The sequence below is a fragment of the Capsicum annuum genome, chromosome 8 (genome assembly GCF_002878395.1).
Source record: "Capsicum annuum cultivar UCD-10X-F1 chromosome 8, UCD10Xv1.1, whole genome shotgun sequence".
NCBI classification, from domain to species: domain Eukaryota; kingdom Viridiplantae; phylum Streptophyta; class Magnoliopsida; order Solanales; family Solanaceae; genus Capsicum; species Capsicum annuum.
Genome location: NC_061118.1, coordinates 38,603,618 through 38,615,662, shown reverse-complemented (window position 1 = coordinate 38,615,662; position 12,045 = coordinate 38,603,618). Strand labels below are relative to the sequence as shown.

At 32.3% G+C, this 12,045-nt stretch overlaps 1 protein-coding gene across 4 annotated transcripts; it reads right to left on the bottom strand.

Annotated features, from left to right (window-relative positions):
- Positions 1-1,090: 1,090 nt before the first annotated feature.
- On the bottom strand, positions 1,091-7,506 carry LOC107846456. Of its 4 annotated transcripts, none has more exons than XM_016690854.2 (4): positions 7,089-7,506; positions 5,615-5,764; positions 4,697-4,904; positions 1,091-1,421 (listed from the first exon to the last, which is right to left on the bottom strand). In XM_016690854.2, exons 1-4 carry the CDS (start codon positions 7,401-7,403, stop codon positions 1,372-1,374), a joined length of 723 nt encoding a protein of 240 aa, XP_016546340.1. In that variant the 5' UTR covers positions 7,404-7,506; the 3' UTR covers positions 1,091-1,371. The 4 variants fall into 4 exon arrangements, with proteins under 4 accessions (XP_016546340.1, XP_016546335.1, XP_047250381.1 ...); XM_016690849.2 differs by having other exon boundaries at positions 4,697-4,943; positions 7,089-7,504; XM_047394425.1 differs by having other exon boundaries at positions 1,358-1,676; positions 7,089-7,503.
- Positions 7,507-12,045: the final 4,539 nt, after the last annotated feature.

The window sequence follows — 12,045 nt, the reverse complement described above, 5'->3', positions numbered from 1 at the left end:
TATCTTAATAGTATAATAAAGATGTACACAATATAACATATATAATCAAATTAAAAATGAGAATAATTTGTAGCAGTGATACACTAATCTGCTATAACTTTATTAATTTCATAAATATAGAAAATAATTATCCATTATTAATTACACGACTATAACTCCTTAAACATTCGTATCACAATAGAAAAATTATTATTATATTATAGTAATTAGGATCATTAGCAGTAAAATAATGTTTTAAATAAGGAGAAATTAAATAGGGGAGAAAAAGAGATATATATTAATTAAAATAGCATTAAGTTTCAAATTATAATTATCTTATTATTTAAAACTATTATATACGTAATATTGAAAAAGTAATGTTATAAGGAGAGTTTTATGTAAAAATTTAAAAGATTGGGGTTATATGTAATAATAATAAAATTGAAATTGGAGTTGGAAAATTGTTAAAACACCAAAAACCTGTTTTCCCTTTTCAAAAAAAAATTTTGAAATTATTTTTCGAATTTTCATGGCCAAACACCACAATTTTCAACTCCGAAAAAATTTTCCGAAGAAAAGAAAAAAAACTTCATGGCCAAACGGTCCTTAGAATTCCAACATATCATTAATTTAGTTAAGTAAATATACTTTTAATTTGATCTTTTTCAAAGTATATGCTAGATCCACATGGATAAGTAACATAAACTAGTAGGGATAGAATACTGGCTTCTTATAATCAAAAACCAACAATAATATATCCAATAAAATTCCACAAGGACTTAAGGTCTAAACGAGGTGTCTACCGCACATAGATCTTACCATTGCCTCGTAAAAGTAGAGAGATTGTTTCTGAAAGACCGTCGGCTCTAATAATCAAAAACCTAAAACTTGTTTGGTTTGAGAAACAAACTTGATTCTTGAAACCTAACCAAATTTTCCAAGAAAACTATTAAAGGGCAGCCCGGTGCGTTAATGCTCCCGTTATATGCAGAGTCCAAAAAAAAAACTCCACAAAGTTATATCGTACGTAGCCTTACCTAATAATTCCAAACCCCAAATATTGTTTTCTAACAACTAGAACTAAATCAAATCCAAAGACAAAAATGGCATGTGTAGCAATAACTAAGACATTTATTATAATACACATATTTGAAAGAGTCACATTACAATTGTCAGATGTAGACATTAAAAAGGGGTAAAGATTTAAAATAAACAGGTCCTTTGCCAAAAGACTTCCAACATTTTCCTCAATAAGGCAATTGGCTATGACACAAGTCAAATGCTAGATCAATTATTTAAATATACCAAAATACTATATATTATATATCAATAGGTCCAATATTTTTGTCCTAATCATTCATTAATTCCTCTTCTTTGATTGTCAATTCATATTCATGGATACCTTCGACCATTTTGGTGAACATCTTGCCTACTTATACCACCTGCTCATTTGAAAAATGAATCAGAGTTTGACCATATAAAAAACTTCCTCAAAAAAAAAAAAACATAATGAAATTTATTACATCTAATGATAAAGTAGTCTTTGTGTGACCTTTACATATAGGTCTCGAGTTCGAGAAATGAAATCAATTATTGATGCTTGAGTCAGAATAAACCATCTCATACACCCCTTTGGAATGCGATCCTTCTCCAACCTTACATATACGCAGAATGTTTCGCGCACCGAGCTTCTCCAACTTACATATTGCAATAGACAATCATTCTCAAAACCTAGTTCATAATATTGTCAAAACATAACAACAACATATCCAGTAAAGTCCCACGAGGTCTTTGGGAGGGTATAGTATAATGCAGACCTTACCACTACCTCAGGGAGGTAGAGAGACTGTTTCCGAAAGAAATATTGTCAAAACCTAACATATTATTCCATGATGTTCAAGATGTTCTCATGATAGATAATCTAAAACCAATGTTACTTCGATTCTTCAAAATTATCGCCAAGTTTGTATCAAATGTTGGAGTTATCTTCTTAATACTAGTTGCAGTAGAACTCTATCTTGTATTTATTCTTGTACTTATCTATTATGCAGCTATATGTTGCAACTCTTTATAAATAAAGGAATACACAACGAGCAAGACTCAAGTTTTAACCCTAACCCTTCACGTTATCTCTTTCAAAATATTTTACTTTTTTTTTTTTAAATCATGGTGTTTGAGCCAACTTGCGCATACTTTGACTAATTCTGCAGAATACCTATCAGAAGCAGATACCAGGTATATCAAGGCTAGAAACCTAATTTTTGTCTCTGCTGGGAATTGAACTTGTAGGTCACACCCTAGGATGCCCAAAAATAATAATAATTTAAAAAAATAAAAATAAAAAATTATATTTTTTGAAGAATCCGATACGTATGAGGCAACATTTTTGAAAGGCCCGAGCAACATAATGCTCCCTCCGTTTCAAAAAGAATGACCTAGTTTGACTTGACACGAAGTTTAAAAAAACAAAGAAAACTTTTGAATCTTGTGATCTTAAATTAAAGATATGTCAAATGTACCAAAATGTCATTCAATCTTATGATCTTAAATATACTATGTGGAAAATTAGAATTAAAAAGTTGCTAAAAAAGAAAAAGATCATTCTTTTTGAAACGTACTAAAATAGAAAGTTGGTCATTCTTTTTTAGACGGAGGGAGTAATAGAATTGACAATTGACCTATTCAAAGTGACTTGTTGGGTATGTGTGTGGGGTGGGTGGGTGTTTGGGACCCCTATCATCAAGGAGCAACTCAACTAAATACACCATAAATTTGAGATAATAGAAAGGAAATTTCAGAATGAACTGACATATATAACCAAAAGATATAAGAGTGTCTCAGATGTCAGTAGCTTTTCCCAAAAGTCTCACTATTTTCATCTGTTTACTATCAAAAAAAAGAGGAAACAAGAAAAGATGGAACCAAACACAGCTAAGAACAAGTCATAAAATATTTTATCATATGATATAGTGAGAAAAGTTCAAAGAGTTACTATGACCTTTGAGAAAAAACAGGAAAAACATGTTGGTACTTTTCAAAAATATCGACAGATGTTTATCGAACTTTGTCTATTTAGGAGAATATAACACAGATACGACAACCATTTTAAACAATCTGAGCAACATAACAACTTTAATGATGTCTTTGTTAAGTATGCACAGAAAAAATAACTACAACAACAACAAACCCGGTGTATTCCCACACAGTGGGATCTGGGGAGGGTAAAATGTATGCAATCTATATCACTACGTCCGGAGAAGTAGAAAAGTTATTTCTGATAAACCCCCGTCTCAAGACCAAAACAAAAAAAACAAGTATGAAGAAAAAAATCTTGTCACACCCGTGTTAGATCCTCTAAAAATGCACAACTTTTGAAGAATCCAACACGCACCAGATGATATTTTTGAAAAATCCCAACAACAGCCAACCTAACCCTCAATTACTATGCAAAAAACAAAACACAAGGACCCATAATATACAAGAGTGATTGCATAAATCATCTCTTATCAAAACTCAAAAGTAATTACTCACTTATTTTAAGAAAATCTAACAAATTTTATCTATGAAAACTTCTTAATGGTAACATTCTGATATTAAAAATAATGATATAATAATTAATAATACATTAAATTAGGTGATTTCTTGTCCCAACACCACAAGTTATCAGAAAAAAAGTTAGTAACATGAACTTTAGAATGTCATACACATTAGCTTATGTGACGAAAGTTTCTTTTTGGGGGGTTCTTTTTTAACTACTAGACTAGCCAAACAAAAAGTATATAAATTGAGAAGTATTTTGCATGTGATGACACTCATCTTTTTTAATCAATAGTTATGGTGTGAAGTTCGGATTCTTTCATCCTTAATTAGATATTTTGAATTTAAAATCTTGAAAATAAAAAAAAAAATCCTATTGAAAGCGTATCATTATAAATAAAATCTCTAATATGTGAATTCAAATTTAATCAATTCTAACAAGACATTGTCTTGCATCCTCCTAAATGGACTCTACAATATGTGAACACGGATTTAGTCATGGTTCAATGTGAATATCGAACATTGAGTGAAGAATCAAAAAAAAGACACTACCTTTTTTTCGTTCTATCAGGAGCCCCAGCCTCATAAATAGACCCTACAATACATGAATCTAAATTTGATCGAGTACTACTGCGGATATGGATTCAGACAACAAACCAAGGTCACCAACTTTATAAATGGATCCTACAATACGCAAATTCATATTTAGTCATGTTTCAATATAGATACCAGAGGGCAGAAAATCAAAAAGAAACACTTTCATCCTCTTGGTAGTGTAGGCTAGGTCATGCAATTACGCGAGTCGTAATTTAATCAGATTTCAATGTGAATACCACTATTTTTTTTCATTCTATCGGGACCCCGGACCCATAAATAGACCCCTGGAATACATGAATCTAAATTTAGTCTAGTACGACAACGAATACCGAATGTCAGATGGAAACCAAGATGCGAACCTGGATTTAGTCAGATTTCAATGTAGATATCAAAAGAGCGGAAAGTCAAAAAGAAAGACACCATCATGCAATTACGAGAATGGTAATTTAATCAGATTTCAATGCAAATACCACACAACAAATAGGAACCAAAAAAGAAAAATAGACTATAATAAGACATGAATAATCACATTAATTTCAAAAGTTATAGTAGATTATCAAGTCAATAATTTGATCAAGCTTACCTTGTATCTTTCTACCATTGTTGTCAATGTTGTTGGTTGTGGGTATCCTAGGAAGGAAGACACCTGTTCCACCATAATCTCTCACTGAACTACTTTCACCATTAAGACCACTAGTTGCTCCAACAAATGGCGAAAACCGGTTTCCATCGAACCGGTTTAAGCCAAGAGTTCTTCGCTGCATTCTGATGAACCGGTTCTGCTCTTCCATCTGTATAAACCGGGTTCTTGCTTCCATCAAACTCTCAACCTATCAAATATAATGTAATAAACTCCCTTTGAAAGGGAAAAAGTTTTTTTTTACAAAAAACGAAAGCTTAGCGTACTAAGTTCCCGCTATGTGTATGCAGTGGTGGAATCAGAATTGAGGATCGTGGGTATTCGTCAAGTTTGAGTATATATATTGACGTTAAGGTTGCGCCTGGAAATTAAAGCACCGAGTTATCTTATCCCTTCGTCTCATTTTATGTTTGGCCATTTGACCGGAGACGAAAATTAAGAAATAAATGATGACTTTGTTAAATTTATAAAACTGTTCCTCATGAAATTTTAATGTTTACTTTCTAATTATTTTTTTATTAAGTTGAACTCAGTAATAATTAAGTAGAAATGATGCTAATCAAACGAATAAAAAAGAAAATAACATCAAATAAAATGTAACAGAAGGAGTACCAATTTTTAAATATTTTTTATATAATATAATTATACCCACTCTGTGTCGAATTTAATGGGTATCGAAGCATCAAAATATTTGCTATAGGTCACCCCTATGCGTGGAGTCGCAGAAGGGCCAAACCATAAGGTTTATTGTGGGCAATCTTAACCCATATTTCTACACTGTTTCCACAGCTTGCCAAGACCTCAAGGTCAAGAAAAAGTTTTATTCGAGAAATTAATTAAACGGGCTCATTGTGACTCTACCTGATGTTGAACCGCTGGTGGATAAAGATGGTTGTGATAAACCGGTGTTGGACCGGTTCGAAGCAGCCCTCTTCCGGTTCTATTGCGTTGGAAACACTCCGAAAGTGAACAATTCGTGCAGCTGCACTTGTCAACCGGTCTGAACCGGCGCTGCAACATCGACAAAAACAGTAAATAAAAAACAATGGCAGATTTGGAAGAAAAAATAAAGCAAAAACAGAAACAAATTCTGAGTTTCTGCAACATGGAGAAAAATAATGGCAAAATATGAAACAAAACGAGCAAAATACAAGTTCAATTAATAAGAAAAATGTACAAGAAGAAGAAGAAGATACTTGTAACAACTAAGCGAAAGCAAAGAAAAATACAGAAATAAACTCCGAATCACTGCAACAACGAGAAAAAAGGCGAAGAAAATTGCAAAATTTGAGGGGAGAAAAAACAACATAGAGCAAAATGCCAACAATATTTACAAAGGAAAATGTAGAAGAAGAAGAAGCTGCGATAACTAAGGAAAAAAATAGAAAAAAAAAACTCTGAAACTGCTGCAACAATGAGAAATAAGACGAAGAAAATTGTGAAATTTGAAGGGGAAAAAACAACATAGAGCAAAATGCCAACTATATTTACAAGGGAAAATGTAGAAAAAGCTGCAAAAACTAAGCAAAAAAACAGAAAAAAAACTCTGAAACTGCTGCAACAATGAGAAATAAGGCGAAGAAAATTGTGAAATTTGAAGGGAAAAGGCAACATAGAGCAAAATGCCAACTGTATTTCTCAAGGGAAAATGTAAAAGAAGAAGAAGAAGAAGCTGCAATAACTAAGCAAAAAAATAGAAAAAAAAACTTTGAAACTGCTGCAACAACGAGAAATTATTGAAGAAAATGACGAGAATATGAAAAATCAAAAAACATAGAGCAAAATACGCCGCAACCACGTGAAAAAGGGGAAGAAAATGGCGGGAAAAGCAACATAGAGCAAAATGCCAACTCTATCTATGCCGAAAAAATGTAGTAGTAGAAGAAGCTGCAATAACTAAGCAAAAGCAAAGCAAAAAAAGCAGAAAAAAAAAACTCTGAAACTACTGCAACAACAAGAATTTGAAAAATCAAAAAAACATAGAGCAAAATACGCTGCAAAAATGTAACTCTATTTATGCCGGAAAAATGTAGAAGAAGAAGAAGAAGCTGCAATAACTAAACTCTGAAACTGCTGCAACAACGAGAATTTGTAAAAACAAAAAAACATAGAGCAAAATACACTGCAACAACGCGGAAAAGGGAAAGAAAATGGCGGAAAATTTGAGACGGGAAAAGCAAGCAAAGCGAAAAAAAAACATAAACAAATTCTGAAATCGCTGCAACAACGAGAAAATAAGGAGATAAAGAGCAAACTTCCAGCTCCATTTACATCAGAAAACGTAGTAGAAGAAGAAGCTTTAATAACTATTCTGAAACCGCAGATGGAAGATTACCTCAGTAACGGAAAATGGCTCCTTCGGAGTACTCTCAGCTCGGTGTTGTTGTTGTTGTTGTTGTTGAAGTAGTGAAATAGCAGCTAAACGTTGAATAATACTTTCATTTGTACCGCCAGCAGCAGCAACAACAGCATTTTGTCCATTGCCATTACCATTACGATGAAGAAGACATGAATAACAACAGCAAAAAGAGTTGTTGTTTTTGAACTTATTACTATTACAAGGAACTACAGCTGGTTCTTCTACTGGAAAAATATCAGATGGTAACCATAACTCTCCATCATCAAGGTTTTCCGAAGAATAATTCTCCATTTTCCACTCTCCAAAATCAACTATCACAAACTTTACAAAATAAATTATGAATTTTTTGAGAGAAAATGGAGAAGACACAGGGATTTTTTTTTTTCAAATTGACGTTACGAATACTTTTTTTTGCCTGCTAAAAGGTGTGAGAGAGGGACAGGGCACAGGGGGTGGGGGGGAGAGTGGGGCTAGGGGTGAGGGTGGCGTGGTTGGTGGGAGGGGGAAGGACAAATAAATGGAAGGGGTCGTTTGGTTAGAAAGTTAGATATGTCACCCTCAAGAGGAATAAGAAAAATACTATAACTTCAAGATAACTAATTTTGGGATAAGTTATTTCATGCATTTTACTTCAATCAAATATGGAATAAGCTCTTGGGCCGGGGGTCTATCAAAAACAGCCTCTCTGCTAATTCTTCGGAGGTAGCGGTATGGACTGCGTATATCTTACCCTCCTCAGACCCCACTTTGTGGGAATACATTGGGTTTGTTGTTGTTGCAAATATGAAATAAGTTCCTCTTCTAAATGAATCTCAAAATTAGTTATCAGTATTCCTCTTATCAAACGAGCCTGAAGAGCAGTGATATTGGGTGGTGGGGAGGACTAATGGCCGGAAGGGGTTGTTTGGTACATTGGATCATATAAATAGAGATATTTCATGAGATTATTGTATATAGATGTTATATGAGGGGAGTAATCGTATCTGTATGTATGTGTGTCTGTAGTGTTTTGTAGCTTTTTTTTCGTGATGTTCAGGTGATATCTATAATTTCTTATAGGTAGCTTGTAATATTATTTTATGAATGTTTTATTTACGCGTGTGCCTGCGTGGATCCTTCAATGTGTTGTACCACATATGTGCCACGTAGGCACTAAGGTTGTCAAAAATATGATTTTAATTAGTCCAAAGGTAATAGAACTCTCCTAAAGTTCAAGTATGTTTTAGTCTTTTCGCGTATAGTTTAAAGTGGAAACAAAGCGTTTTCTCTTTACTTTACTATCTAGTGTAATATTTCTTTTTATTGGTTGCTTTTACATTTTTGTTTAATTATATTTGTTGTCCGGCCTGAGCCAAAAATCTATCGGAAACTAGCTCTCTACTTTAGTTGAGAGCTAGTGGTATTAACTGCATACATTTTATTCTTTTCATACCATTGTAGTGCAAGTGGTGGGGTATAAGTTTATTTGATTTGATATGAAATTTAATAAAACAAAAACTTTTGAAAATTACGATTCACAATAATTATGTTTGTGTAACTATAAATTATTTTATCAAGGGCAAAATAGATATTTTAGAATTAAATTGTTCCTAGAAATAGAAATGTGTGCACTTTTGGGGATTGATAAAAGAAGATGAGTCATATAATTGTAACAGAATGAGTACTTAATACCTCTTTCGTCCTATTTTATGTGGGATCATTTCACTTGACACGTTTGAAATTTGTGGTTTAAAATACTGTTAAAAAAGCATTTCATTTGGGATGCAAGAAAAATTTTAAAGTTAAATTGATTCAAATTAGAATAAAGCGACATTCTTTCTTAAACGGATAAATAGGAAAGAGTGTTCATAACATAGGACGAAAGGAGAACCAAATATCAAATAGAACTAATGTCAAATTTTATTTCAAAATTATTTTTCTTATATGATATGTCAAACGATCACAAAGGATTGTTTGATGTGAGGTATAAGTTATAATAGTTTTGATTAAAATGTAGAATTATTTTATTTCATATTTGGTTGGAGGTATTAGTTAGCCAAGCGAGTATTTAGCCCACCGTTTATGCTTTAGTAGTGGGATAATTTATCCCATATATATAATGGAATAACTAATTTCGAGATTAATTATCTCAATATAACTTGTTCCCAACTAAGGATGGCAACGGAATTGGTATTTTTTGTTCCTATCCGATTACGCCGGTTTCGATAATGTTTCGATACCGGTAATTCAAGGGTACCGATTGCAACCGGTATGCCATACCCAATGGTCCGAAATCCACTAACGGTGCGGATCGTGATTTTTTTCCTGTAGTTTCAGTTTTGATAGTTCCGATTTACCGAAGTCGGTGCGACGCTGGCGCCGAAATGAACGTCTAATTTTTTTTAAACTTAATATAAATACAATTTAAATTATTAAACTTATTAAAAATATTATATTAACTTAAACTTAAAAGATATATTTTTTAAGTTTGAGATATATTAAAAAATGTTATATAATTTAAATTAAAAAAATAAATCGGAAGTTCGTTATAGATCCGGTAGTCGGTTCGGTCCGATCCGATTCCACACTGATAATCAATGGATCGGTGAGAAACTGTCAGAAAATTCGATATTTTGGTTCCGATAGTATCGATTCCGGTAAAAAAAACTCCGATAAAAATGTATCGATTCCGATTAAACCGATCCGGCAATACTGATTTCGGTCCGTTGCCACTCTTATTCCCAACCAAACTATCCCTAAAAGTAGTGATAGTGGAGTGTTAGGGTAGGGGTGGGTCACGTGGGGTGGGGTGGGGTGGGGTGGGGGTAGACGGGGGTGCAGGGTAGTCATTTTTGGGTCCTGTTGAGAGCTTTTGTAGAGGTGGAGAGGTGCAGAATTGGCTACTCCATTTGGAAGTTGACACGTGACAGCTCAGGAAAGATGGCTCTGTAAAATTTTTCTACATGGATAAAAGAGTGCATATTATAAAGTGATTTCACTTTCAAATTAAATTTAATTTCAATACAAGTATTAAATATCGAGTGAAAAGTTAAATACACTCTCTATTTTATTTTAGAAAAAATGATTAAATTTGTCCCTCTACTTTAAAAAATTAGCTAAATATATACTTTGTCATACTTTGAAGTTAAATTTACCCTCGCTGTCATACTTTGGGACCAAATTACTTTGAAAATTGGTTAAATATACCCTTCGTCAGATTTTGAGGTTAAATTTACCCTCAATTTCATACTTTGGCGCCATATTTATCCTCATGGTTAAGAAACTTTTCACTTTTAACCTTCCTTTAACAAAAAAATTCAAATCAATGTTAAATTCTCGAATTTCTTAAAATAAATCACATCCTAATATAATTCGACCAATCTGATCCATAAAAAATATACAAACAAATATACCCCTTCCTTAGTTCTATTGGTCGAATTTTTTCAACAAACAAAAATACTTCTCTTTCAACGTGCAACACTGGTATGTAGTTTACGAATAAACAAAACGTAAAACGAAATAGGATAACGGAGAAGCATGAAACTAGAGAAAACGTCTATTACAAACTTTGCTCTTGTTCGATTACGTTCAAATTTTAAATTTTGGTATGCAATTCTATGTGCATCAAAATGCTAGAACCAGTGAATAAATTTTTTGAGTAAATGATATGATAAAAAATTTGTATAAATCTAAATTTCATATAAATATATATGAATGAAGAGATGTCCAATTGACACATAAGGAGACCTCTTAACTCAATTATCCAGAGAAATATCTAATGGGTCTAATCTATTGCATTAGTTTGTCAAGTGTCATTTTTCATAAGCTCAACACTAATGCAGATCCACGCACTGAAAAAGGAATATATTTCTTTATGTTTGCACCGATGCAAATCAATTTTAAGTGAGCTATGCCTGATAAATATCTAGTGGCTTAATCTCGTTGAAAAATTGGCCAATAAAACTGAAGGGGGTATATTTATTATTTGTGTTTTTTTTGTGGCTTGAGTCAGGTCAGACGGATTAGATTAAGGTGTATTTTATTTTTTTAAAATGGGGTATTTAATGTTCATTTGAACTTTTCTATTTAAAAAGTGTATATATGAACAAATTCTTAATAACGAGGGCAAATTTGACTTCAAAGTATGACATTAAGGGTACATTTGACCTCAAAGTATGACGAAGGGTATATATTTAGCCAATTTATAAAGTAAAGGGGTAAATTTGGCCCCAAAGTATGACACCGAGGGTAAATTTGACTACAAAATATGACGAAGGGTATATGTAGCTAATTTTTCAAAATAGAGGGGTAAATTTGACCTTTTTTCTTTTATTTTATGTATCATTATTTTTTCACTCGTCTCAGAAAAAAAAAATATTATCTTTTCTTATTTGGTATCAATTTAAAGACAGAATTTCAATTTTAAGGCTTCACTTAATTAAAAATAGTGATAATATAATTTTAATAAAAGTAATACTTAGATCATGTTTATATTGACTTATTTTAAGTTTTTAAAACTTTTTTTATAGCATGCAACTACTAATAAGATTAAGCATGGTAGAAAAAAAGTTGGGGAAAATTAAGTAAATTCTCAAATATCATTACTATATTCATTTATTTTTCTACTATTTTAAATTAATTATATAATAGTTTACTTCTTTACATTAATCTCTAGATACATATATGACGTAACCTCTCAGATATATGCGAAGACATATTATAAATTTCCAATACATGTGATTAATTGTAACCCCCATCATAATATATGCGGAGACATCTTATAAATCTCAGATACATGTGACTGATCGTAACCCTCCCCCCAGCGTAATATATGTCAGATATACACACATGTATTTGAGATTAAATCAAGTATTTGAACGTCTTAATTTGTATTCGAATGTATCTGAAAGACTACGTATCTACGATATATCCACAACTAATCATGTATGCATAA

What these genes read in the sequence shown, in the direction of transcription:
- LOC107846456 (XM_016690849.2), bottom strand. Translation starts at nt 7,403, where the DNA reads ATGGAGAATTATTCTTCGGAAAACCTTGATGATGGAGAGTTATGGTTA. An exon ending in CACCAGCGGTTCAACATCAG is followed by an intron (nt 4,944 to 5,614) that starts GTAGAGTCACAA and finishes TATATTTGATAG; the next exon opens with GTTGAGAGTTTGATGGAAGC. An exon ending in CAATGGTAGAAAGATACAAG is followed by an intron (nt 1,422 to 4,696) that starts GTAAGCTTGATC and finishes TCAAATGAGCAG; the next exon opens with GTGGTATAAGTAGGCAAGAT.